Below are 26,774 nucleotides of genomic sequence, written 5' to 3'. Positions count from 1 at the left end.
TGCTTATTGGCGGGGTTACAGTTCCTGAAACCAGACAGGGTGTTTCCCAACAGACTGCCTCCAAGCAGGCTTTGCAGGCCTGCTGCACCCTGGGGCTCTGGTCCATGGGGCGTAGGCGGTGGTTGGAGAGTCCTCCAGGTTTCCCTAGTAGACTGGTGTGGGTCCGTTTGCCTATAGGAAACAAAAATTATAAAAGGAGATTCAATGTGGTCCTTTCATAATGGTCCTTTAATTATAGGATAAGTAAGATTTTGAGAGCGTAGCAGCCTGTCTTACAAGTTCCAGGGAACTGACTTTTGAGTGAAATACCTGGACAGCCAGCTAGTGGCATTGATGGCCATATTCCCGTTCTCAGCATCTATTTAGTATAGATCCAGCCAACAAACACTTACTGAGTGTCTGGTATGTGCCAGGCCCTGTGCTGGGTCTGCAGGATTACACAGATGAGTGGGGAACACAGCACACCGTTGGGAAATTCCAGAAGCAGGCCGTGCATAGGACAGAGGAGTGAGTGCCAGCGCAGAAGTCGGCTCAGCCTCCGGTGGCCTAACCCAACCTGGGGAGGGCTCGGGAGGGAGCCCTGGAGGGGGCGTCACTATCGCTGACTCTTGCCTTCATCCTGTTGTCTTCTCTTTAATTACTGTTATTTTTAAAGTTCTTTATAAAGGAGCTATACTAAAAAGGTTTATTGCTAAGCTTTGACATGAATAGGTCCCCAACTTGAGGCCTACTCCATGATGTCTGTCCCAGAAGCAGCCCGAGGCTCCATTTTATGAGAGCCCCTGAGGCACTTGCCTCCCTCCCTTGGGCAGCTTCATCGCTTACGCCCACCCCCCTCACCCCTCAGCAGGACTCAGGCCTCTGACAGAGGTGGATGGAGCCACCGAAAGCCAGCCACTGGCTTTTGCTTGCAATGTAATGCTCTGGACAGTATTTTCTGCCTGAAAACGGGTGGCGGGGGGGTCCCTGAAATTGAAGGGCCCTCTATTCACTCAACAAACATTGATTGGGCACCTTCTATACTTTGAGCAGTGTGTTGGGTAATGGGGATACATTGCAGCTGGAGCTGGTCATACTCTATGCAAGTTAGGGAGGAGGAGATGGCTTTCATAACAGGTAGGTAGAATGTGATCACCCTTGGGGTGGGTGGAGTTCAACCAAGCACCTCAGAAGTTCCTGGTCCTCAGAGGCCCTTCCTCTTATGGGACCATTTCTTGGCCCCTCTGATTCTGGCGTTAAGTGTCCCCTAGGTCCTTGTGTGTTCCCTGCTGCCACAAGGCCTCCTGGGAGCCTTGAGGTTGTTTCTCAATTTGGGCTCATACCTGAGGGCCTCTCTTTTCTTTAAGTTTTACTTTTATTAAAATTTAAAATTATTATGTTTAATTTCAAACATATTAAAGTAGAAAGAATAATATAATTATTAATATTATGTACCATCACAATGATCAGTTCAGTGGCCGGTCACATATCATTTCTACTCCTCCCCTTGACCCTCGGTCCCTGGATTATTTTGAAGCGAATCCCATAAAATTATATAAGGTAGTCATATGATTTTATCTGTAAATATTTAAGAATATATTTTTAAAAAATAAGGACTCTTTTTTAAAAACATAACCACAATGCCATTATCACAGCTAAAAAATTCCTCTAATTCTTCAATATTATCTAATATCTAGTCATTGTTCAGATTTCCCAAATCATCTCATAATTTTTTTTGTTTGTTTTACAATTGGCTTGTTAAAATCAGGATTCAAAGGAGACCCACAAATTATATTGGATTAGATCTTTTAAGTCTCTCTTTTTCTTCTGACTTTATTGAGCTAAAGTGAAGTGCACTAAACTGCACATGGTTAATGTGCAATCTTAAGTTTTTTTAAAATGTTTTCTTCTTATTTTCTTCCTTTTTTTGCATTTATCCAGGTCATTTATCCTGTAGAGTTGCCTGCCTTCTGGCTTTTGACAATTTCAGTCCCATGATGGTGTTTAATGTGGCCCTCTGTTCTCTGTGTTTCCTGAAATTGGTAGTTAAATCCAGATCTTGATCTGATTCAGTCTTGTTTCTTTTGAGGCTGGGCAAGACCACTTCATAGCGAGGGTTCAGTCCTTCCGTGAATGAGTGCCTCCTTTTTCTGCTGTGGGGAATGGGTGTGTCTCTCCATGGGGAGAGACGCCACACTGCTCTTTCTGACCTGCCCGAGGAAGCCCCTGACCACCGCTGTTCGCCAGGCCCTGGCAGGAAGCCCCAGCAGGGGCTGGGCTGTGCTTCCAGGAGGCAGCAAGATGGGGCGGTGGTTAGAAAGGGGCAGGAGTCTGAATCAGGGCTCTGCTGCTCACTGACTGTGTGACCCTGGACAAGTTACTGAACTCCTTTGAGCCTCAGTTTCCTCTCCTGTCCAGTGGAGATAGTGCAGGAGCCGTTTGCTTTGTGCTAGGCTGCTTTAGGAGATGGGGCTCTAAGGGACTTAGCTGCCTTTGGTCATCTTCCTTCCAGGTACACTTGAGTCTGAGAGTCCTCTTCAGGGTGAGTCCCTGAGCCACGCCCAGATCCACATGCCAGGGCAGTAGGCAGTGCTGAGTCGAGCTCCTTCCTGTGGCTGCGTTGAGCTGAGAAGGTGGTGTTTGGTCAGAGAGCTGGCTGCTGTTGGACTAATCATTCAGGTTTCAGATTGCACCTGCCGCAAAGAGAGAGTCTGGCACCCTGAGACATCTCTGGTGGAGATGACAGCCTGAGATAGTAAACTGAGTTTCTGCAGCTTGTGTTATAAACTATGATCTCAACTAGGCCTAAAAACAAGCATAGAGCCCTGACTGGTATGGCTCAGTGGGTTGAGCGTTGTCTTGCTAATCAAAAGGTCACTGATTCAATTCCCGGTCAGGGCACATGCCTGGGTTGTGGGCCAAGTCCCCAGTAGGAGGCGTGCAAGAGGCAACCATACATGGATGTTTCTCTCCCTCTCTTCCTCCCTTCTCCTCTCTCTAAAAGTAAATAAAATCTTTTTTTTTAAAGCATAGAAAGAAGATAGGAAGGAAACTTTTATTTTATTTTAAGATCTCTTACTTATTTACTTCTAGAGAGGGGGGAGAAGGGAAGAGAGGGCGAAAAAGAGGGAGAAAAATATCAATGTGTGGTTGCCTCTCATATACCCACCACTGGGGACCTGGCCCACAGCCCAGGCATGTGCCCTGACTGGAAATCAAACTGCTGACCTTTGGGTTTGCAGGCTGGTCCTCAATCCACTGAGCCACACCAACCAGGGCAGGAAACTGTCTTCATGTGCAGTGTTTGTCATTTAGGTGGTGGGATTACATGTGACCTTTTAGTCTCACTTTTCTCTACTTTCCAAACTATCCTCTCTTTATCTGGAATTATTCCTGAGCCTGTTGAGGACTGAGTGGGACACTTGGTCTAGCTGTCGGGAGAGACCCTCATGGGGGTGGGAATGAGCCCCCTGGTCTGCAGGGCTCCGATGGAAGAGGACTTATGCCACCTCCCTCTGCCTAGGCTCCATCACAATGACAACAAATTAAGTCAGCCGGCATCCGCTGCTGCCATGTTAGCAAGTGGCCCCAGGCGTTCTCTCTGCCAGTAGGTCCCAGAGCAGTTCCAGCTGGAGTGTTTTTTCACACATCCTGTTCTGCTGAGATTGTAAGTGACACGTCTCTCTATTATTCACCCTAATTATTGTTTTCCAGGTCTTGGTACCCTGCAAAGGAAGCCTGACAAGCAGCGTACAGTCTACTTGTCAGTTCGAGTCCTATATTTTGAAACCAGTGGAAGAACACTTTCAGACCTTAAATGGAAAGGTATTCATTTCTGTGTGGGTCGTCCAGGGCTGCTCACTCACTGTTTGGGTGGAGTGGGGGAGAGAATCCTGCTATCACCTCTATGTTAAATGATGGCTTTGACACGCACTGCAGCCCTGTGGGTTGGGGCTGGAGGGCCTGCCGCCTTTGAGGAAAGAGGAGGCGGGCATGCTGAGCGGGACCCCGGCAGTGGTCCGAGAGTGAGGAGGGGCTGGGCACATCCCCCCGGCCCAGGGCCCCGCCACCGATTGGGCTGTCCCTGGCACACTCCCTCCTTGAGGTCCCGTCAGAGTGAGCGGTTTTATCCCTGTGACAGTGAAAGTTTATTAGTTTCTTGGCCACAAATTGGAGATCAGGGATGAATTTTTAGTTTTTTAAAAACTTTGTTTTGAAATAATCTCAACCCTATAGAAAGTTTCAGTAAAGTACAAGGAACCCCCATACACCCTTCCCCTAGATTGGTCAGCTGTTAACATTTTGGCCACATTTATTTTAGTAATATGTTATTATATATTACTATATATAATACACATTATTATTACTCTTTTTGAACATTTTTCAGAAAAAGTTTTAGACACTGTGTTCCTTTACTCCAAAACAGTTTAGCCTGTATTGCCTACATAACTACAGCGCATCGACCCACTCAGAAAATTTAACATTGCTAGAATACTGTCCTCTAATACACGGTTCTTATCCAAAATACGCTCATTGCACTAATACTGTCCTTACAGGGGTAGGATCACAGGACGCCTTCTTAGTTCTCTTCCACTTGGAAGAGTCCCTCGGTCTGTCTCCGTCTCTAAGGACACTGGCACGTTCGGTTTGCCTCGTGGACTCTCCGTCAGTGCGGGTTCTTGGGTGTTTCCTGGTGATTAGATTAGCAGTTAGCAGAATGCCTCCGAAGGGTCTTTTATCTTTCTCAGTGTTTCCTGTCGGAAGACATGTGATGTCAGTCTATCTCACTCTCAGTGTTAACTTTGAGATACGCATTGTCTTATTTCTTAAGCGGAAACAAGTAGGTCCTGACAGTGGGAGGTTCCATTTTTGGTCAGGACCGACCACGGCCTCCCGTGGTCAGGGCAGAGGGCCGCCACTCTCTCCAGGGCCGGCACAGCTCGGCCTCTTCAACCCAGCGGCCACGGCTCGCGGGTCCTGTGTGGGGGAGACGTGGGGTGGGTGGGCCTGGGGGGCCCAGTTGCTGGTGTGAGGGTCAGCAGCCCTGAGGCTCATGAGGCGTGCCACGCTTTCCCTGCTGGGGATCTGCTCGCCACAGTTGCTGGTCCCTTATTAGTTTTTTCGTCTCTTTGGGGTACCCAAATCTACAAAGAGCAGAGCAGTTAGGCTGATCATAACGGGTCTGCCCGGGGCACCCTGGCCGTTGCCACGGTGGTGAGCGTGAAGGGGACTGCAGTGTGCACTGCCCTGCCCCGCGCGTGTTGTAGTGCTGGTCGCTTGGGTCTCTTGGTCTGATAGGAGAGCCTTCTCACTTTTCCTTTCCTTGGGGTGCAGGTTTTCTGCTGCTCTAAAGAACAGCTTAGTACTTCCTCTGTTGGAGCATTTAAAAAGGATCAGGATCCTATGCAGCCACGACTCAGGGTGAACAAAGAGGAAAGAAAAACATTTTAGTATCAAAAAGGAAAATAAAAGAATGGTCCTGGCCCTGGCTGGTGTGGCTCAGTGGATTGAGCGCTGGCCTGTGAACCAAAGGGTCGCCAGTACGATTCCCAGTCAGGGCACACGCCTGGGTTGCAGACCAGGTTCCCAGTAGGGGGTGCGCGAGAGACAACCACACATTGATGTTTCTTTCTCCCTCCCTTCCCCGCTGTCCAAAAATAAATAAATAAAATATTTTTTTAAAAAAATGGTCCTGCCCCTACAAACCCACATGAGAACAAAGAGGGGCAGGTCGGGTAAAGTGCTGTATCAGGGTCCAGGCTGAGAGGGGTCAGTGGTCACCGCTGGCTAGTGGTACAGTGATGGGTCTTGTGTTCCAGGATGTCTCTATACAAGGAAACAGGATTAAATTAGGAGCTGGTTTCACCTGTCTTCTCTCAGTGCCCATTCTCTTTGAAGAAACTTTCTACAATGAAAAAGAAGAAAGTTTCAGCCTACTGTGTATAGCCCATCCTTTGGAAAAGAGAGAGAGTTCAGGTATTGTGGGAGAAAACCCCTTTCTCATGCTTTGGAGAAATCTGTTTGTTGAACTTCCTCCTGATGTAACTGTTACAAACATCCATAAAATATTCAGGAGCCCACTAGAAACATTCATAATGGTTTATATACCTCCTGACAGAACTTAATTGAAAAGTCATTGTGAGTTGAAGGGTGGACTGGGCTGCTGCATATGGTTGTGCAGTTTGGATATTACACAATTCCAGGAGACAGTATTCACATGGACTTCAGTGTGTCTGTTGCCCCCTGGAGTTGTGCAAAGTCATAGCCCTGGCTTTGTCTCTAGGCCTCAGCTGTAGGGCTTGCTCTTACAGCATTATTATCCATCGAGCCCCACTGTAGTGCATTTTTAATGAATAATAATTCTTCAGTTGCACCAGGAAATCGATACAGCTATGTGCCAAATGCACGCTAAGGCTCTGACTCTCAGAACTCACGGCTTCTTCCCCAGAGCCTCACAGGTCATGTCCATGGTCCCGGATAATCCAGGTTTGGTCCCAGGAAAGGGTTTCAGAAGTACCAGGCTCTCTGGACCCTAGGTTGTCCTGTAACTGGGCTGTGCTTGGGCACTGTATTAAAATAAGGTTATCCTCCTCTTCTCCCTGGAAGATGGGACCCCAGACCCTGGGGAAGGAGGGCAAAGGATGCGGCACTTCCCCGGTTAGGAAGGAGTGAAAGCTTCAGTCAGCATGACCCCCCGCTCTTTTTCAGAAGAACCTTCAACACCCTCAGAATCCTTTTCCCTGAAAACCATCGAAGATGTGAGAGAGTTTTTGGGAAGACACGTGGAGAGATTTGACAAGAACATTGCCTCTTTCCAGCGGACATTCAAGGAATGTGAAAGAAAGAGCCTCCGTCATCACATAGTCAGTAGCTGTGTCTTGCTTTGCCTGACATGCCCGGTCTCGGGCCCGTTGAGAGCCCCAGGATCCCTCTCAGTTTACTCTGAAGCTTGGCTGCCTCTGCTGTTGGAAGTTTTTTTGCAATGTTTCTTTCTAACTATAAAAGTAGTACAAGACACGCCCAGTGGTATGGCTCAATGGGATAGGCATCATCCTGCCAACTGTTGGGTTGCAGGCCCAGTCCATGCTTGGGGGCGTGTGAGAGGCAGCCGATTGGTGTTTCTCTTGCACATTGATGTTCTCTCCCTCCCTTCCCCTCTCTCTAAAAATAAATAAATAAAATCTAAAAATTAAAAAAAAAAAAAAAGGTAGCACAAGCCACTGTAGAAAACTTGAAAATCACAGGAAAATGTAAAAATGACTATTATTGCCCTGACTGGTGTGGCTCCATTGGTTGGGCATTGCCTCACAAAGCAAAAGGTCTCTAGTTGGCTCCCAGCCAGGGCACATGCCTGATGGTGGGCCAAGCCCCCAGTCAGGGCGCGGAGGAGAGGCAACCAATCAACGCTTCTGTCTCACATCAATGTTTCTCTCCCTGTCTTTCTCCCTCCCTTCAACTCTCTCTAAAAATAAATAAATAAAAATTTTTTAAAAATGAATATTATCATCTGTGTTAACCCCAAGAGGAATTTTTTTCTACTCTTAATGCATATACACCTAAAAAAAGAGTTGAAAAAAAATCACATAATCAATTTGATAAGTTTGCATTAGCACTTGAATTTGTCACCCAGGAAATACATTTTATGAAGTGCTTCCTTCACTCCAGGACACATTGCATGTCCTGGGTTTTGTGCGATGGCCCCAGGTTGCGAGAGTGACCCGTCTCTGCTCTGTTGCGCAGGACGCGGTGAATGCTCTCTACACCAGATGCCTCCAGCACCTTCTGAGGGACTCTCACCTGGTAAGCAGCAGGAATTTCAAAAAAGAGAATTGCAGTTTGTCCACGTGCAAAGCCAAGCTCTTTCACTGTGCTTTTCATGTCTTCTAGAAAATGCTTGCCAGGCATGAGGCCCAGATGAACTTGATGAAGCAGGCAGTAGAGGTAAGCGGCCAGGGCAGTGAGGGGAGAGAAGGCGGCAGTGCTGTGGGCTCTCCTCGCCGCCCCCATGCCCTGAACTGGGGTTCATTGATTTCACAGATGTACGTCCAACATGATATTTATGATCTGATCTTTAAATATGTGGGGACCATGGAGGCAAGTGAGGTAGGTTTTAAATCTTCATCACCCAGGGTGGAAGCCTTATTCTGTGCTCTCTAAGAAATTTGAAGCTCCGTTAAAATCTGTTGTTAGGATGCTGCCTTTAACAAAATCACAAGAAGCCTTCAAGATCTTCAGCAGAAAGATATTGGTGTGAAACCTGAGTTCAGGTAAGGGCTTGCACTGCAGCAGCTTGGCATCCTCAGAGGCGGGTGCCATTTCTCCTGGAAGCAGGGCCCCCGGCGGCGGCGGCAGCAGGCTGATGTGGCTTGGTTCGTATGGAGAAGCTGTGCAGTTATTTGTGACCAAAAATAAGGGGCTGACATTGGCAGATGATTATTTTTCTAGCTGTCACCCTCCTGCACCCATCTGCCTGAGTGCCAGCTGGGTGGGAGCTGAAGGAGCTGTGGTTTCACACGCACGGCTGGCCTCTGGGTGGGCACATAACTCACCTGGTGGGCTCTGCATGCAGACGTTTCTCCTCATCTGCCCACCTGAGGGAACCCTCTAAAGAGGCGCCTCCTTTTGAATTTACTTAGGTTTCACGAGGATAAAAAAATACCTGAAGTGTTTATGTTTAAACTACTTTTATTTCCACTTTGGGCTGTTTCACTCTGGGGCTAAGGACTTTTAATTTTTTTCTCCTAATTTTATGGTGCTGCAATATCACCGGGCAGCCTGAATGAGACACTTATAGCTGTTGTGTTTTGCCTCTGACTCAGGTCAGATGGTTTCTGACTTTCTGTTTTTACTTTTCATTATTTATGATTTGTTATAAGAAATGTAAATCAGAGGTACATTATTCGACCAGAGAAGAAGGACCCTCATATTGTGGTCTTAAGTTGTCACTTGCCAAATTATTTTACAGCTTCAACATACCTCGTGCAAAAAGAGAACTGGCTCAGCTGAACAAATGTACCTCCCCGCAACAGAAGTTGGTTTGTTTGCGCAAGGTGGTGCAGCTAATTACACAGTCTCCCAGCCAGAGAGGTTTGTGCTGGGGAAGGGGCCCGACAAGGGGGTGGATGCATCCATCCAGATGCAGAAGTCTGTTAAGGAGCAGTGCTGTCTCAAAGGACCACACAGATGGGCTGGCGCGTGTAGCCCAGCATTCCAGCATGAGCGTCCTGGGGTCTCTTCTGATGAGTGGGGGCCCACCAAAGGGAGAGTGTCATGACTAGGGTAAGAAAATGGTGGCTGAGGAACATCAGCCTCAGAAATGATGCCCTGGCTGGTGTAGCTTAGTGGATTGAGTGCCAGCCTGTGAACCAAAAGATCACCAGTTCGATTCCCAGTCAGGGCACATGCCTGGGTTGCAGGCCAGGTCCCTGGTGGGGCATGCAAGAGGCAACCACACATTGTTGTTTCTCACCTTCTTTCTCCCTTCCTTCCCCTCTGTCTAAAAAGTAAATAAATAAAATCTTTAAAAAATAAAGAAAGAAAGAAAGAAAGAAAGAAAGAAAGAAAGAAAGAAAGAAAGAAAGAAAAAGAAAGAAAGGATCCAAGTTGGTGATGGATATGTAGGTGTTCAACCGTTTGTTAGACTGTTTGCCCTCATTTTACATGTTTAAAATTTTTCCATTATAAAAAGTAAAATAAAATAAGCCAAGAAAAAAGTAGTGAGGAGGCAGATTTGTGTATGCAGATAGGAGATGGTCTTCAAAGTACATTAAATAGAATAAACAGGAGTGTGTGGGCGCACTTCCAGCAGCAGAAAGAGGGGGCCGGCCACATGCCTGTGTGCATGAGGGTGAGTTCAGAGACTGTCCCTGGAAAGATACAGGGGAAGCAGCGGCAGTGTCTCAAGGGGAAGGTGCCCAGGTGACAGGGAGGGGATGGACAGCCACAGTTTGCTCTTTTGTACTGTTTGAATTTTTTAACATGTGAGTGGGTTACTCAAAAACAAAATCTCAAAGTTAAAAAAAAAGTCCGGCTACTTTCAGCATTAGAGTCCACAGTGTGTAAAACAAAAATGATCTCAGGAGGAAAGAGGGTCTCGGCAGTGGCTCTGGGCACACCTTTGCCTTGTGTCCACTGTCACTGACCCCGCTGGGCGCTGCCCATCCTAGAAGGTGGCAAGGGGTAGTCTGCTTGGAGCTCCCTTCTTCTGCGCGTGTTCTGAGAATACCCGGCATTCGAGTTCCCCTTGAATCTGACATCCGTTCAGGACACTGTAAGGAAGTTGTGCAGTTGAATCTCTCCCTGGTGTGTAATCTTACTGGATTGTGGTTTTGTGGGTTGACTGGTGGTGGGAAGTTGATACAATTGTTGGTCCATTTGAGTCTCATGATGGCTTTGAACATGTTTTCTGTTACAGTTAACTTGGAGACTGTGTGTGCTGATGATCTGCTGTCAGTCCTGTTATATTTGCTTGTGAAAACAGAGATCCCTAATTGGTAATATTTTTTGTTAAAATACTTTTTCAAAATGGCAGCGCTGTACTGTGGCGGCTACAGTGCAGCTCTAGGAAGTTGAGCACCTCCTGTGAGTCGGGTTCTGTGCCTGCCTCACCTTCCTCAGGCAGTGGGTGGCTCTCGTTCCGTTTATAGATGGGGAAGCTGAGGCCCGGAGAGCTTAAGCTTCTCTTTCTGGACCACGCGGTTCGTCAGGGGCCGAGCGGGAAGCTGTGAGGCCCCGAGGCTCTTCTTCTTCCCATAGGAACCCACAGCTCACTTTACAATAACCAGCTTTCAAAAAAAAAAAAATAGCCTATCCAGGAAAACAAGTAGTTTTACTTCTTTTCCTAATTGCACACATGCTCTGAACAGAAAACAAGGGGGGAGCAGTCATTGTTCCCTGGAGCTAACCAACTTCAGTCACCTGAGCCAACAGCATTGTTTCTACGTGTTGTGTGCAACAATAAAAATTTTTTTTCTTTTTGTTAGGATGGCAAATTTGAGTTATATCAAAAACTTCAGATTTAGCAGCTCAACAAAAGACGAATTGGGATATTGCCTGACCTCAGTTGAAGCTGCGATCGAATATATTCGGCAAGGAAGCCTCTCCGTTAAACCGCCGGTAAGATCCCCTCCTGCCCTAGCCCTTTTTTGGGGGGGTGGCACGTTTAATAGGGTTCTGAGGTTGGGGTGGGTGGGGGGGATTCTTAAATGGTCTGCTGAGAATGGGGCCTCAGCTATTTACAAGCCATGAAGCTGGACATCAACCCAGTACACTTAACACTGAGCACCCAATCCGCTGTGAACATCTGTGGGTTTTCACTGGGACTTGCATTGTTAATATCCCACCTCATTGCTCCTTGGCATCCCCAAAAGCCCATGGGTAGAGGAGAAACTAGAAAGAGTGGATTTGGGTATTTTGACCATGGTAGGCAAGACATTAGATAATTGTATGCAATTTTAGGGCTCAGTGGCCTTATTATTATTTTCTTGATTGGTTGTTGAGCTTTGACTAAGGGAGGCAATTATATTTCTATGTGAATTATAAGGACCTTAAACCAAGGTTGCATTGCTGGCCTTTTTCACTACATACCAACCATGACAGTACTCACAGGAATCACGAAGTTCACATTAATGAAGTTAAGAGATTCCTGTATTGCAACCAAGAGTCCTGAGGATTGAACACGTATTTGGTCCTAGTTTTATATTGATGTTAGAATCTCCCAAAATAGTCAGTTAAAACATCTGGAAAAGAACATAAGCCTGTACAGACAGGCGACTCAGGTATAGCCAGTTTCTCTGAATCCATTCATCAACGTGTTTATATATTTCCCAGTCTTTCCCATCCACGTGTACTTTATATAATTGAAATTACATTGTATACAGCATTGTATATGGCTTTTTCCCCAAAGGAATAGTTTTATTTTTTGGATTAGAAGACTTAATATTTGCTTTTAAACAATATTTGCTATCTAAAAAGTTACGGTGAAGAAAACAAAAGCCTTTTCTAAACTCTCTCTAGCTGGGGGTAGCTTTTATTAACATTTTGGCATATGTCTTTTTTCTGTGCCTACACTTGTATTTTTAACCAAAATTTGAGCTTATGCTGCACTTGTTGGCACGTAGCCCTGCAGCATCATGGCGCCTGGTGAAGAACTAAGTTCTGCGCTTATCTGGGTTTCGATCTGATCTCCCACATCTCTGCAGGCGAAATTAGAGGCTGTCCAGCAGACGTGGCTGGCTGGGACTCTGGTGAAAGGTGTTTCTGATTTAGGGGAAATCACTGACATTCTGGAGTGGACACATGTGTGCGCTCCACGTGCACATGTATCTGCAGAATCAGTTGCCGCTCACTTCCATAGTAAGGAAGTAAGAATTGCTAGTTTGAACATCATCTTATGTGAGGTTGTAGGAGTGTGGGTTTTGGGGTTTGTGTTTTTCATGTGGTCATAATTCAATATTTTATTTTTCTTTCAATTTTATTTTGTATTAGTTTCAGATGTACAGCATTGCTCTTAGACAGTCATATACTTTACATGCATTCTCCTCAATATATCTAGTACCCTTGTTACCATACCCAGTTGTTACAATATTATTGATTACATTCCCTATTCTGTACTGTATGTCCCCATGTCTTTTGTAACTACTGATTTGTATTTCTCAACCCCTTTACCTCTTTCACCCAGTGCCCCAGCCCCACTCCCCTCTGGCAACCACCAGTCCGCTCTCTGTCTATGAGTCTGCTTCAGTTTTGTTTGTTCGCTTATTTTGTTCTTTAGATTTCACATGGAAGTGAAATCCTATGGTACCGTGTCCATCAATAGATGAGTGGATAGAAAAGCTGTGGTACAATGAAATATTACTTAGCCATAAAGGAAAATGAAATCTTACCATTTGCAATAGCATGGACGGACCTAGAAGGCACTGTGCTGAGCGAAATAAGTCAGCCTAGGAATGTGTTGCTCCCATGGTGCCTGCAATGGTTTTCTGTGATGGTCCTGCCCTTCTGGCCCAGTCCCTCTCACTGGCCTGAGAGGTCCCCCTCTTCCTGGCTCGACACCCTGGCAGAAGGGTTGCCTGGTGCTCCTTGGTGGAGCCAGGAGCACCCTTGTCACCTGGAGGGAGGTGCCCACCTCTTGAAGGTGCTGCTGTCCCCTTGCTGCCCCCACGCCGTAGCATGGCCATCCTGCTCTCTCATTTTCCATGGAGGCAGGAAGGCCATCACTTGAAGGCCTTTGGCCAGAGTGTGAGGAGGTGGCCGACCAAAGAGCATCACTTGAATTTCTACCCCTACTTTGACTCCAGAAAATATTCCAAGTGGGACGGGGGAGTGTTTGAGGAGTGGCCCCTTGTGCTGGCATTTATCTGAGCCCAGCACTCCCATCAGTGGTTGGGCAAGTCTGCTTGTTTCTCTAAGCCTCTGTCTGCCTTCCTCAGTACCCTGGGATAATGCCGTATATTTCACCCCTTCCTAGGCAGTTACGAGAATCAAATGGAATATTCGAAAGGGTCTTTTTGAATTGCGAAACGATACAGGTGCCCTTAGTTGCTTCTCTAGTACCCCTGCATCTGGGTCCCTCTGTTTCCTGGTCCTCTGGCGCGGTCTGCATGGATGCGCAGCGGGGCCTGGCACACAGCCCGGGGGCTCCTCTAGCAGGGGTGTCTGAGCCTGGTCCTGCCTTTCTGGATGGGAGGTGGTTGGTTCCATCAGATAATGAGACAAGGTGTGTGTCATCCTCATGGCTTGCTGTGAAGCCCGTCCCTTGGGTCAGGCCTGAGGGATGCCCTTCACCTTGTTGACAGGGCAGGTATTATGGCTTCCTTGTCTCTTTGATGCCAGCGCTGGGAGTCTGTCTGTGGTATTGCCTCTGCCTTAGTTACCGGTGGCTTTCTTCTCAGTAGTTCAGTTCCCTCTAGGAATGTTTGAGGCTGCTGTTATGTGTTGGTGGTATTCGTTTCCTGGGGAAAGAGCCCCAGAGTATCTCTAAAATCAATAAACACATCCTTGGGTGAGGAATTTTTTAAAATGACAGGAGAGAGGGCTGTGCAGGCTAGGATGGAAGTTTTAGAGGAGGAGGAGGCTGGGACAGTCCAGGTTTCCATCTGGAGGGTGACGGTGTATGCATGCAGCATTCCACACTTCGAGATGACACATTCCACACACGCGCGCAGCCGTGTGCTGCCGCTCTCCCCGCTCCCCTCTGGTCGTCAGAGTGAGATAAACAGGGAGTTCTTCCCCCAACCTGATAGGGTCAGCTGTCTGGCCCAGTGAGAGGGGGAGCTAGACGTGCCAACCCTCTTCTTGGGAAATAGCAAGGATTATTCCTGGGACCCTCTATTTGGAGGATCAGCACTGACATTTTGTCACATGTGATAAACGGACTGTTACTGGGTTTTTCCTGCAGGAGTCTGAGGGATTTGGTGACAGGCTGTTTCTTAAGCAGAGAATGAGCTTACTGTCTCAGATGACTTCAACCCCCATCGACTGCCTCTTTAAGGTAAGGCAGCAGGAAGTCTGTGAGGAGCACTCTGTTTTTTGGCATCTCTACAGAACCCTCAGGTAATCTATGTAGTTACACACTAAAGGTCACCTTGTGCTCGGAGTGGGTGGTAGGAATGCTGAGGTGTTACAGGTGGAACCAGCGCCAGTCCTCATCTCCACAGCTTGTGCTGTGCTCTAGCTGCTCCGGACACTTCACCGAGGGCCCTGGCCTCTTTGCGTGGAACCCTCTGCCCAGCTGTCTTCCCTTCTCCATTCGGCAAAACAGTTTGTCCTTAGGCCAGCTCAGTGCCACATTACTGGTGGCCCCCGCCGTGCTGATGCCTTTTCCTGGCTCCAGGAGGCCGCGTTGCAGGTGTCTGGGAGCGCGCTGCTGTGTGGTGTTTTGATCGTGTGGCAGCACGTGCACGCACTCGCCACTCAGGTCTCCACTGGGGGGCTGTCGAGGTGCCCTGCTGGGCAGTCAGCGAGGACTGGGTGAGGGCAAATCTCCTCAAGAGGCCACCAGAGCCGGAGTGGGTCCCGCGGAGGCCCAGAGCACCTCCTGGGACATGTCTCCTGCTTCCCAGAGCATCTCACTCCCTGGGGGAATGCCTCCTGGGACCATGCGGGTAAGGCCCGCGGGTTGGCTGTTGACAGTGTCTCCTGCTACCCGCAGCTTTTCCCTCCCCACCAAACCGAGGCTCTACCAGAAACCAGAGGACAGGACCGAGGCTTGTTCTAGTGAGGTGTCAAAATCCACACGGAGGTTCTGGAGGTGTTGCCTCCCTGCTCCTGCTGCTTTGGGAATTTCGTCATGTGGTTGCTTTTTAATTATGGAAAATTTTTTATATTTGCAAATTACAAAAGTAAAAGAGTAGTGTAGTGAACAAACTCCCAGATAGCCGTCTCTCAATCTTGGGTGATTTCTACCCCACCCACTTTCCCCATCCATCCAGATTATTTTGAAACAGATCCCAGAGAACAAATCAATTCATCATCCATATATACATAAGTGTTTTCTGCAAGGACACTCAAAAAATTCACAGCTCAAAAAGTATCTTTGATGTCACTTTTCAGCACATTGCTTCAGGTAACCAGAAAGAAGTGGAAAGACTGCTGAGCCAAGAAGACCAAGATAAAGATGCCATCCAAAAGATGTGCCACCCTCTGTGCTTCTGTGATGACTGTGAGAAGCTTGTCTCTGGGTAAGAGGGTCCCCGTGGAGGCTCAGTGTGCCAGGAGGCATGACACTCGGGGCCTTGGTGGGATTCTTCTGCTTCTTTCCCATGTGATCTTGAATGAGGCCCTTATCTTGGCTGCCCTCAACTTTCCCTGCTGTAAAGTGGGGGCACTCATCTCTGCCTCTGGGGAGCATCAGATGGAATAAAGGTCGTAAAAGTCCTTGGCAAGCCACTGGGCTAGATACCAGGGTAGGCAGATATAGGGCCTGCCCCAGCCGCGGCAAGTGGGCTTAGGATGGGAGGAAGGTCACCTTCCCCTAGTAACCTTTTTGGCCTCCCCTTAACCTCGTCAGGCTGTTTTGCTGGTGTCAAGGCCCAGAGGAGTGGGGCAGCGGAGAGGGGTGCCGGAACCAGATGCCCAGTTCCTCACGGTGTGAGCAGGGGCGGGATACCCTCTAGGACCCTATAGGAGAGGCCCGGGTTGGATCACACCCTGAGATCCGTCTTGCAGTGCCAAGACCCTGGCATGGCCAGCTTGTCAGAAGGAGGCTTTGCCATGTCATTCCTAGGGTGTCATGTTCTGTATCTTCTCTCTAATGTAGGAGGCTGAATGATCCCTCAGTTGTCACTCCATTCTCCAGAGATGACAGGGGTCATACCCCACTCCATGTGGCTGCCCTCTGTGGTATGTGGTCTTGGGTTGGCCTATTGTGGTTGTCAAGGCAGAGGGATGGAGCCAAGGACAGCCCAGCAGAGGCCTGAGGCCCGGCTGACGGGGTGTGGTGGAGCCGGGGAGGCGGGAGGGGCTGCATCATGGGCCCGCGCCCGGGGCTTCGCTGGAACAGAAGAATAGCAGGTGCCGTGCAGGCCCGCCTCCCCGTGCTGCTCGGGGGCCGGAAGAGTGCTCCCGCACACCCTCCTGTGTGGGCGCCCTGATGCTCCCCTGGGCCAGTGCTCCAGGGAGGGAAGGCTTGAGCCTGGCTCTGAGAATGGTCTTAGAATTAGGGTTCAAAAAACTAACTTTACTGTCTTTTAAAGTGTACATTCAAAGTAGAAAACACAAACTTCAGTATCACCTGCCATCCTTCCGTTTCCCAGAGATACAGTTTTGATTTACGAGAATTTGGAATTCCCAGTGTTTGTGCGTATGTGAATATAAAGTATATGGTAGTGTGGCGGGTCATAGTGTTCTGTACTGTGCTTTTTGCAGAACATTTCTCATTGTTAGTAATTTTTTAATGGTTGCACAGTATTCCATCTTATGAATTCATGAACCATGGAATCTCCTGTGGGTCTCTAAGCCTCTTTTCCACTACCTTCTGTTGATATGAAGTGCATTGGAGCCGAGTCCCCTCTAAAAGCCACGCTGAAGTACCCAGAATCTGCAGAATCTGACTTGACATTAGCCCTGGTTTCTCTTAAGCAGAAAAGTACCTCCTGGCATGTCTCGTGCCAAGGCATAGAGGGTAAAATATTACTGTGGCTCCACATTTAGGGTTCGAAAGGCCTTTTCTCTTTCCTTCTCCATTGTGAAGTCTTTCCGTTCTGTAGGACAGGCATCCCTCATTGACCTCCTGGTTTCCAAAGGCGCTGTGGTGAACGCCACGGACTATCACGGGTCAACGCCGCTCCATCTAGCGTGTCAGAAGGGCTGTCAGAGCGTGACGGTGAGCAGGGGGTGACGGTGCCCCCCCATGCACATGTTCGGATGAGCTGGGCTCTGCATTTTGACTCCAGCCATGCTGGCTGCACCCCTCTGCCCCACGCTGGCTGTGCCGAGGCCACGCAGAAGGGGCTGCGAGTCTGAGGCCCCTGTACCCCTGGACAAAACCGTGAGGTCTGGATTTGAAATGTCCTGTTAATCTGGGGGTAAAGAGGTGGGGCTGTAGACTTTTTTTCCTTTAATCTCTAAATGTTTTGTAAGGCAGGATGAGAGTGATGATATCATTTAATTGTAGATTAGGTAAACAAGATTGAAAATGGGGACAAGTGGCCTCCCCCCCCCGCCCCCCCCCCCCGCCCCATATGAGGCTGCAGGCCAGGCTTCCTGACGAAGCGTGTGCCTGCCCCTGCGGTCTCGCTGCTGCTCATCCGCTTTCTCCTCCCCTTTGGAAGCTGCTGCTGTTGCACTACAAGGCCAGCACCAACGTGCAGGACAATAATGGCAACACCCCGCTCCACCTGGCCTGCACTTACGGCCACGAAGATGTAAGTGGTGTTTGCGTCCCCGGCTGAGTTTGCCCTTCCTGACCCCTGAAGAAGTGTGACTTTCTTATGAGTTTAGTGTAGCGTTTTGTGTTGACAATTATTGGAACATTTGGTGTGTGATTTAATTTAAAAATTTTAAGTTTATTATGGCTGCTATGTTGAAATCACACACCTGACACTTAATTGCCCGTTATCTTATTGTAAAATTAAGTTGTTTTCATTCATCCCTGCCACCATCTGATTCTTACCTTTGTTCATATTTAGTTTTACCTTTTACTTTTTTATAGTACTATCAAGGAATTTTATAATTTCTATTTTCACTTATTATTTAACAGTGGTGTGTTATTTTTCCTAACCACTCTCTCCCCAGTCTCTTCCTAATGGCACACAGATAGCTTTATACACACATAGGGCTGAGGCTAGGTTAGGTGGGTGATGTACAAAAACGAGATCATCCCCTACACATTTGTATGCGACTTGCTTCCCTAACCTAATACACTATGGCAATCCTCTGGGTCCGTAAATGTAGGCCTAGCCTGTTCTTTAATCTCTGCAATGATCAGTTATGTGTGTTGTGTCAGTGTTCCTCAGGCTGCACCTTGGTTCAGTGAGTTGTGACAACACCTATGAAGTGTGGTCTACCAGGGCAGCTCATTAGGGCACTCGGGCCACATTTTATTGGAGGCGGTCACGTAAACACCCTCTGCCTGGCATGAACCAAATTCCAGACTCCAAGAGTAAAGGAGGTGTTCAGCACCAACCACACTGTTGTACAAACAGGTTAGGCACAGTGAGCCCCTCTTTATCAGGTGGAGGACTGTGGACACACTCCCCAAATCCAGGCTCCCAAGGAATATTGCAGGTCAGGGGCCAACCTTGCAATCAGGCCTCTCAAGAGATTGTGGTCTCCAGCCTGTTGTGCTAATTCTTTCCTGCACATGGATACATCATAATTCCATTTATGATGGATGGGCAGTTGAGTTCTTTTGGAAAAGCAATGTGTCCTGATCAGGTTACCTGGAACCCTTCAGTTCTAACTCTCTGTTACAGCACAGTTGCTCGGTTAGTGGAGCCCAGATTGAACTGGGACCTGTGGAGTGCACAGATATTGCCCGAGGCTTGTCATGTGAATTAATGGTGGCATTTCCCAATTTCTTTGCAGTGTGTGAAGGCTTTGGTCTACTATGATGTGCAGTCATGCAGACTAGATATTGGTAACGAGAAAGGAGACACCCCCCTACACATAGCTGCACGCTGGGGTTACCAAGGCATCATAGAGACGTTGCTACAAAATGGAGCATCCACAGAGATCCAGAACAGACTGAAAGAAACGCCCCTCAAGTGTGCGTTAAACTCAAAGGTAGATCTTTTTTCCTTTCTTTCTTTATTTTCTTTCTTTCCTTCCTTCCTTCCTTCCTTCCTTCCTTCCTTCCTTCCTTCCTTCCTTCCTTCCTTCTCTCTCTCTCTCTCTCTCTCTTTCTTTCTTTCTTTCTTTCTTTCTTTCTTTCTTTCTTTCTTTCTTTCTTTCTTTCTTTCTATTTCAGAGGAGGAATATGACTTTTAAAAAAATCAGTGTCACCCTGGCCTATGTGGCTGAGTTGGTTGGGCATTGTCCCACAAGCCAAAATATCACCAGTTTGATTCCTGGTCAGGGCACATGCCTGGGTTGCAGGTTCAGTCCCCAGTTGGGGTGCATATGAAACGCAGCCAATTGATGTTTCTCTCCCACATCAATGTTTCTCTCCCTCTCTTTCTCCTTCCTTTCCTTTCTCTCTAAAACAAAAATAAATTTAAAAATCAATGTCCACAGATTAGGTCTTGGCCATGTGGAACAAATTGCATTAGTGCCTGAGGGCAGATCTTGGCCTATACCCTTTCTGCTGAATTTGGAACCTGGTTGTTAATGGGTTTTACTTATTTATATTATTTTGAGTTTTTCCTTGTGTTGTTCCAGGAGCTTTTCTCAGCAGAGTTTGCCCTGGCCTCTGAGTGCTGTTGGTTTGTGAGCAAATCGAGGGGGTGAAAACGGGACAGTAGCTCTGATCAAAAGCGGGGAAGGGGAAGGGACATGGAGGCACTGAGGGTCAGAGCTCTGTTTTCCTGTTACTTCATCCTCACCTCCAAAAATCCTTATCCTAATTTGGCCAGTTTCGAGCATCATAGGGTATTGTTTCTTTCCTAAGTGATTTGTTAATGAACCGCTCATCGTGTTCTGGGAGTGATTCTGGGAATATGTAGTTTTAGCAATATGTGAAAGCGCTCACTTCATGAGTGGGTGCGGAGTGGGAGCCTTAGAGAGACCAGCTCTTTGTACTGCGTCTCCCAGCAGGTTGGAGGCATGCCTTCAGAGAAGTGCGTCCAGCCAGCTGGCCAGAGGAGGCACAGGGCCGCGTGCAGGGAAGTCCCAGGTGATCAGGCTAATTGTCTGAACATCACTGATTCGCGGCTCACATAACCAATTCCACCTTAATGCATGTCTCCAGTGGTCTCCCTCTGCACAGGCCCTCATTTTATTTAGGTATTAACATATAAAAAGCTGTATATATTTAAGGTACAGGCATACCTTGGAGATATTGCAGGTGCAGTTTCAGACCACTGCAAGAAAGTGAGTCATAATCTTTTTGCTGGTGGAGGGTCTCGCCTTCAATTTAAAAGAAACACAACCTCTGAAGTGCAGTGAAGCAAAGCACAATAAAATGAAGTACGCCTGTATACAACTTGATGAGTTTGAAGATAAGTACACACATGTGAGACCATCACCGCACTCTATGCTATAAACATATCTGTCTCTGCCCTGACAGGTGTTGCTCCGTGGGTCAGGCATTGTCCCACAAAGCAAAAGGTCACCAGTTTGATTCCCAGTGAGGGCACGTGCTTGTGGTTCAGACCAGGCCCCCAGTTGGGGGCAATCGATTGAAGTTTCTCTCACATCAGTATTTCTCTCCTTCTCTTTCTCTCTTCCCTTATCTCTAAAAATAAATAAAAATAAAGTCTTTTAAAAATATATATCCGTCGCCTTGAAAAGTTTCCTCTCATCTTCTTTATTACTATGTTTATATGTGTGACAAGAACACAGGATCTGCAGTAGCAATTTTAGAAGGTGAAATTCCTGCTCCGGAGCCACACTTCTGTGCACTCATAGGGTCTCTGCTTTGTAGCAGCCACAGCTGATGGGGCTGGGCAGCGCTGCTCATGGCCTGAGAAGCCCGGGAGGAGCTGAGGGTTCCTCTGCTCTTGTACCTTCTATCAAAGGCCCCTTCTCAAGGGAGATCTGCAGAGGGAAGGAGGCAGCTGCTGCCGTGGATCTGCTCTGGGCTGCTTGTGGATGCCAGTGAAAAGGCCACACTTTATCCCTGTGGACAAATAGCCCGGGGGCTGGACAAGGCAGCCTTTCAGGCCCCTTCTGTGGCTTCACCTCTCTTGTCCTCTGAGCCCATTCATGGGAAGCACGAGCCACTCCTTCCAGGCAGCAGGAGCAATGGTGTGGCAGAGGGAAGCCCAGACTTAATCGGTGTGAGCCTGAGTAAGTGCCTACCTGGTCCAGGCCCTGGTGTCTCTCCTCCAAGGCTGTGGCTGAGCAGCCTGGCCTTCTGAGGAGATGGGCAGTCACTGGGGTATTACGGATGATGATACTTTGGTGACCCATCTCATTCAGTTCTTTGCTTGTTTCCTTGGTCCTCCTAGATCCTGTCTATAATGGAAACCCGCCGTCTGTCCTTTGAAAGGAAGCAACAATCTTCAGAGGTAAGTGAACAGGGCTGTACTCCTTGGCCCTATTTATGACCAGGGCATTCTCTGGCCCTCACCTGTCTTTTCTCTTGTTGGGCACCCTTGCTGCAGGTCCCAGTGCCACCCCCTCAGCATTCCATGGACTCCATCAGCCAGGGGTCCTCCACCTCCAGCTTCTCCTCTGTGTCTGCCACCTCCAGACAAGAGGAGCCCAAGAAGGACTACAGAGAGGTGAGGCCCGCAGATGGGCGGGCAGAAGGGCTGCGTGGCCCTCTGTTGTGGTGCTGGTTCAAGAGCCAGGGCCTGGCGAAGGCTGCCCAGGCGGCCTGCTTGTTGCTGCTGCAACAGCCTCGTCTGCAGCAGCGGAGTCGGCGCCCTGGAGCGGAGCCTGGACTGCTCTCCCCTGCTTGCCCTTCACTGCCTGCTCTCTACGGAGCTCTTTGTGTTTGTGAGAGAGAGAGAATTCTAAACAAGTCACCTATAGATCCACTGATGTAACATTTTACAAAGTAAATTTTCTCGACTCTTACTTTCCACTCCATAAACACCCCTGTCAACCTGAGGTGGGTCCTTCCTGACTTATTGCAAAGTTTATGTAGACATTTACGTGCACTCACACATTGTGTTTTGTAAAAGCTGATTTATAGCCTGGGTGTCTTTTTTGGTTTTTGGTTCCCTCCACCCCCATTTAATCTGTTCTAGAGCTTGTCCAGTGCCAACCCATAGAGCAGACCTGACTTGCTCTTGGAGAACTTGTCAGGCTTAGCTCGATGCAAAAGCATGGCAAGAAAGCCAAGAGACACCCTCCAGAGTCTTAACAGAGACCTGGACTCATTCTTGGAAGGGGTATCCCACTCATGTACCCTGAGCTAGCAGATAATGAGAGCTGAATACATGTAGTTCTAAAGGGTGCCTGGCCTCCTAGGGAGGCTTGTGCTTCAAGGTGGCCGTCATCTCACTTTGCCACATAAATAGTAGTGTCATTTTATAGACCTTAAATGGTATGGGTTCAGTGCACACCAGCACCTCCTAGGACGTCCTTGTCTGAGCATTATTAGGGGCATCTTTGAGAGATACTGAATCAAGCCCTGGCTGGTGTGGCTCAGTTGTTAGGAGCATCATCCCATACACAAAAAGGCTGGGGATTCAATTCCTGGTCAGGGCACATACCTAGGTTGTGGGTTCAATCCTCGGTTGGGGCACATATGGGAGGCAACCGATCGATGTTTCTCTCTCCCTCTCCCCCCCACCTTTTTCCTTCCCTCTCCTCCTTCTCTAATATCAATAATCACATTTTTAAAAAATTTTTAAAGAAAGATACTGAATCAAGAATCCATAAATCAAGAGACAAATGATCCCTGACTGGAGTGGCTCAGTGGGTTGGGCATTGTCCCGCAAACTAAAAGGTCGCTGGTTCAATTCCCATCCGGGCTCACGCCTGGGTTGCAGGCCAGGTCTCTGGTTTGAGGCATGTGAGCGGCAACTGGTCAATGTTTCTCTCTGACATTGATGTTTCTCTCCCTCTTTTTCTTCCTAATCCTTTCCCTCTCTCTAAAAAAATAAATACCTAAGATCTTTTTTAAAAAGACAAATGAGCCCTAGCTGGTGTGGCTCAGTGGACTGAGCACTGGCTTGTAAACTGAAAGGTCGCTGGTTCAGTTCCCAGCTAGGGCACATACCTGGGTTGCAGTCCAGGTCCCCAGTTGGGGGCATATGAGAGGCAAACCATTCAATGTTTCTCTCCCTTTCTTTCTCCCTCCTTTCCCCTCTCTCTAAAAATAAATAAAAAATTTTTTTAAAAGGACAAAAGTTACTAGGTTTTCAGAATGTTGTTTTTACTTTTATTTATCTTTTATTTGTTGTTTTTAGAGAGAAAGGGGGTGGGAGAGAGAGACATTGATTTGTTGTTCTGCTCATTTACGCATTCATTGGTTGCTTCTTGTATGTACCCTGACCCACAACCTTGGTGTGTTGGGATGACACTAACCGATTAAGTGACCTGGCCAGGACTTATTATTTTATTTTTATTGTTATTTTCTTAAAAGTATTTTTCTAACTTTTTTTTCCTTTTATTAAGGTAGAAAAACTTTTAAGAGCAGTTGCCGATGGAGATCTAGAAATGGTGAGTTTGTAGAAGTTCACTTTTAAAAGCTTGCTCTCAACTTAAAACCGCTGTACCTCTCTTTCGTGTCTCCAGTTCAGTTAGGAGCTGTGTGCCTTCTTTGTTCACTTTCACACAGAAGATGGTGCTTTTAATAGTTACTTGGCAATGGCAATGTGACATTTCCGCCACAAGTAATGAGACCAGTGGACCTAAAGCCACTTAGTGAGCATGTGCCTGCCTCTTAGACATTCATGTGGAAGGGCAGTGACATGTTGTCAGGAACCCAGCCCGCATCAAGGTCACGGAGTGTGGGCTCATAGCCCGGGCCCACGAGCCAGGAGCAAGGCTAGCAGACAGGGCTGCGGGTGAGGAGGAGGGGGTGGAGGCGAGGACAGAGCGCGGAGGGCGGTAGCGTGGCCCTGCAGAAGCTGTGGACAGCTGGGACGCCTGGGCCAGAGGCTGCGGGCTGGGGCTTGGGGCCCCAACGAGTCACAAGCAGGCGTCTGGGCGAGATGGTGCTGACTGATCTGGCCGGGGACCTGCTGAGGACGTCCTGGCAGGAGGGAAGCTGTCGGTGCTCACCCTCACTGTGGTGGCAGGGAACGTGGAGGGTGAGATCACTGGAGGGTGGAGACAGCTCCAGGAGATTCCCACAGGCGGTTTCCCTGGCTTGCCTTTGGCGTCCTGAACGGGATTGGTTTTGTCCTCCCCTTGAAAAGGAGTAAATGAGGTGTTCAGCAGATTAGGAGCTTACAAGAGGACTTTAGCACGGTGTGAATTTCAAGAGTGCTTTTTGCTGATGATTGAGTTTGAGGTGGTGGACAGAAATTACTGGGATCGGATTATGACAGCCTCTGAGGTAGTGAGAATCTGAGTCCGGTTATTGGTGTGTCAGACTTGGCCCACAGGCCACCCGCTGTGGATCCGCCGGACTGACACAGCGTCTCTGAATCTGGCTGATGCTGCGTTGTTCCTCTCATGAGAACAGCCCCAGGAGAACCCAGTGTTCTCTGCGGGAAGCAAAGGCAGATGTTGTTATGCACCCTGAGAGCCATGGTGTGAGCCAGTGGCACAGCCTGTGTGGAGAAGTTACCATTGCCCCTGTGTTGTCACATGTTTGCTCTTTTCCTTCTGCGGGCGGGCGAGTGGGCTGAGGTCACTCATGAAGGAGGTTGGCAGAGACACACTGCCCGGTGCAGTGGGGACCCATCCAAACTAATCTACATATGCGATAGCCTCTAGCGCCCTGCCTGGGGCCACCTGCCCCTCGTCCCCGTCCTGCTCCTTGTTCCCCTGTTGTCAGCGAGGGAGCCTGCCCTTGGTGTCTCTCAGCAGGCCTGGCAGGTGAGGCCCTCAGTCAAGGCCTTGGTGTTTCCACCTTGGCCAGTGTCTGGGACATGAAGGGACCTGGAGGAGGGAAGCTTGGGGTCAAAGAGGGGTCCCTGGAACTCTGTCAGTCCTCACAGGTGTATGCTGACTTCCTCAGTGCTTAGAAACAGGCCTAGATGTGCACTTAGATTTTTTTCTCTTCTCAAGTTTAACATTCCAGAAACTATTCTTCACTGGGACATAAATCTGACCTGTTTGGGGGTCTTTTCAGTGCTCTTGTCTGTGGGCTAGAGCATGACACTAAGAAGGACGGTGGTGTGGAGTTGCAACCACCACTTGCTGGCTGTGTGGCCTTGAACATGTTGTTGACCTCACGGAGTGAGTTTCCTCCCAGGTAGAAAGGGAGGGGCTGGTTGCTGAAAGCACATGGTTAGATAAAAGGTGGACTCACCAAGTGCTCCCGGACCAGGGTTTTGAAGCAGCACCACTCTCTGGCCCTTTTTTAAGGCAGAAAAAAAGGAACCTCTAACACAAGCTACAGAAATGGTAGCTTAATCTCTCTGCATTGCTCTGAAGAGGGTTTAGAAAGGCATGATTACATGTGAACCCTGGAATCTTTGTGAGCAGCAGCTGTCATTTTTTAATTACTGTGGTGGTTAAGAAGTATAGGCCCTGAGAAAGAGAGCGCGCGAGAGGGAGGGAGGGTGGAAGGAAGAGAGATTGATTAAGATACTGTAGCTTGTCAAGGAGCTAAGGATGCGTTTTGAGTCCAAATTTCTCTTTACTGTGCAACACCAGGTGCGTTACCTTTTGGAGTGGACAGAGGAGGACCTGGATGATGTGGATGACGCTGTTGGTGCTGTGGATCTTGAATTTTGTCACCCCTTGTGCCAGTGCCCAAAATGTGCTCCAGCTCAAAAGGTTTGGCTTTGCTTCTGTTGATGGAGGTGGTGACAGGAGATAAAAGTCTTCTTTGTCCCTTTGAGAACGTTGTCAGCTTCTCAGCCAGCTCGTTTCTGAGGCGGGGCGAGGGTGCTCCTGCGGCGCGGTGGAGCTCGTCCGCTCAGGGCGGAGAGAAGCTGACACCAGCCAGGGCCTGGCCTGCACTGACTGCTTCCTGAGCAGGAGGTCAGTGAGCGGGGTGCCCTCATGTGCTTGGCGTTTCACCTGCTCTCTGGGCGCCTGAGTCACAGGCCGGAGTTGAGAAATAGAGACTCCCGAGGGTTACTTTGCATGTGGTTGCTTTTCCCTGGGGAGGCTGCACTCCAGTTCCATTGCCGCTGCCTTTGCCCATGTTGGTACATCTTCTGTGGTAGACAGATCCCCTGTACCATCCAGTTTCCCTAATGGTAACAGCTTACAAAACCACAGAACAGTATTGCAACCAGGATATTGACATAGATGCAATTCATCCACCTTATTCAGATATCCCGTTTTGCCTGTGTTCATGTGCGTATGTGTGTAATTAGCTCTATCCAGTTTTATCACATATGGAGCTTTGTGTATCCACCACCACATTCAACGTACAGAACCATTCATTCACCATCACACCTGCCTCTCTCTGTTGCCGCCACCCCATCCACTAATCTGTTCTCCATTTCATAAGTGTTATATGAATGTAATCAAACAGCATATAACCTTTTGGGATTGGCTTTGTTCCCCAGCGTGATTCCCAGCTGTGGCATGTAGTCAACCGTTTATTCTTTTATTGTTCAGCGACATTCCACGGTACACACGTGCCCCCATTGGTTTGACCATTCAACTGTGGA

At 48.3% G+C, this 26,774-nt stretch overlaps 2 protein-coding genes across 3 annotated transcripts in view; one reads left to right on the top strand and one right to left on the bottom strand.

Annotated features, from left to right (window-relative positions):
- The window catches only part of RPL13 (ribosomal protein L13), a 241,807-nt gene that overhangs the window by 179,888 nt on the left and 35,145 nt on the right, over positions 1-26,774 (bottom strand). The window lies entirely within an intron of this gene.
- Positions 1-26,774, top strand: part of ANKRD27 (ankyrin repeat domain 27) — a 55,654-nt gene that overhangs the window by 13,770 nt on the left and 15,110 nt on the right. For both annotated transcript variants that reach the window (XM_054588972.1, XM_054588973.1), the window contains exons 3-22: positions 3,694-3,804; positions 5,799-5,955; positions 6,688-6,842; positions 7,720-7,779; positions 7,867-7,920; positions 8,017-8,082; positions 8,170-8,246; positions 8,945-9,066; positions 10,394-10,472; positions 10,962-11,094; positions 14,378-14,470; positions 15,532-15,659; positions 16,238-16,320; positions 17,187-17,302; positions 17,751-17,843; positions 19,006-19,203; positions 21,528-21,587; positions 21,684-21,803; positions 23,650-23,694; positions 25,804-25,926. In XM_054588972.1, the coding sequence (XP_054444947.1) occupies positions 3,694-3,804; positions 5,799-5,955; positions 6,688-6,842; positions 7,720-7,779; positions 7,867-7,920; positions 8,017-8,082; positions 8,170-8,246; positions 8,945-9,066; positions 10,394-10,472; positions 10,962-11,094; positions 14,378-14,470; positions 15,532-15,659; positions 16,238-16,320; positions 17,187-17,302; positions 17,751-17,843; positions 19,006-19,203; positions 21,528-21,587; positions 21,684-21,803; positions 23,650-23,694; positions 25,804-25,926 (2,073 nt within the window). The remainder of the gene's footprint in view (positions 1-3,693; positions 3,805-5,798; positions 5,956-6,687; positions 6,843-7,719; positions 7,780-7,866; positions 7,921-8,016; positions 8,083-8,169; positions 8,247-8,944; positions 9,067-10,393; positions 10,473-10,961; positions 11,095-14,377; positions 14,471-15,531; positions 15,660-16,237; positions 16,321-17,186; positions 17,303-17,750; positions 17,844-19,005; positions 19,204-21,527; positions 21,588-21,683; positions 21,804-23,649; positions 23,695-25,803; positions 25,927-26,774) is intronic.

Source organism: Pteronotus mesoamericanus, unplaced genomic scaffold, assembly GCF_021234165.1.
Source record: "Pteronotus mesoamericanus isolate MK-2021 breed Mesoamerican mustached bat unplaced genomic scaffold, CSHL_Meso_final scaffold_165, whole genome shotgun sequence".
Taxonomy (NCBI): domain Eukaryota; kingdom Metazoa; phylum Chordata; class Mammalia; order Chiroptera; family Mormoopidae; genus Pteronotus; species Pteronotus mesoamericanus.
This window is presented reverse-complemented; position numbering and strand designations above follow the sequence as displayed.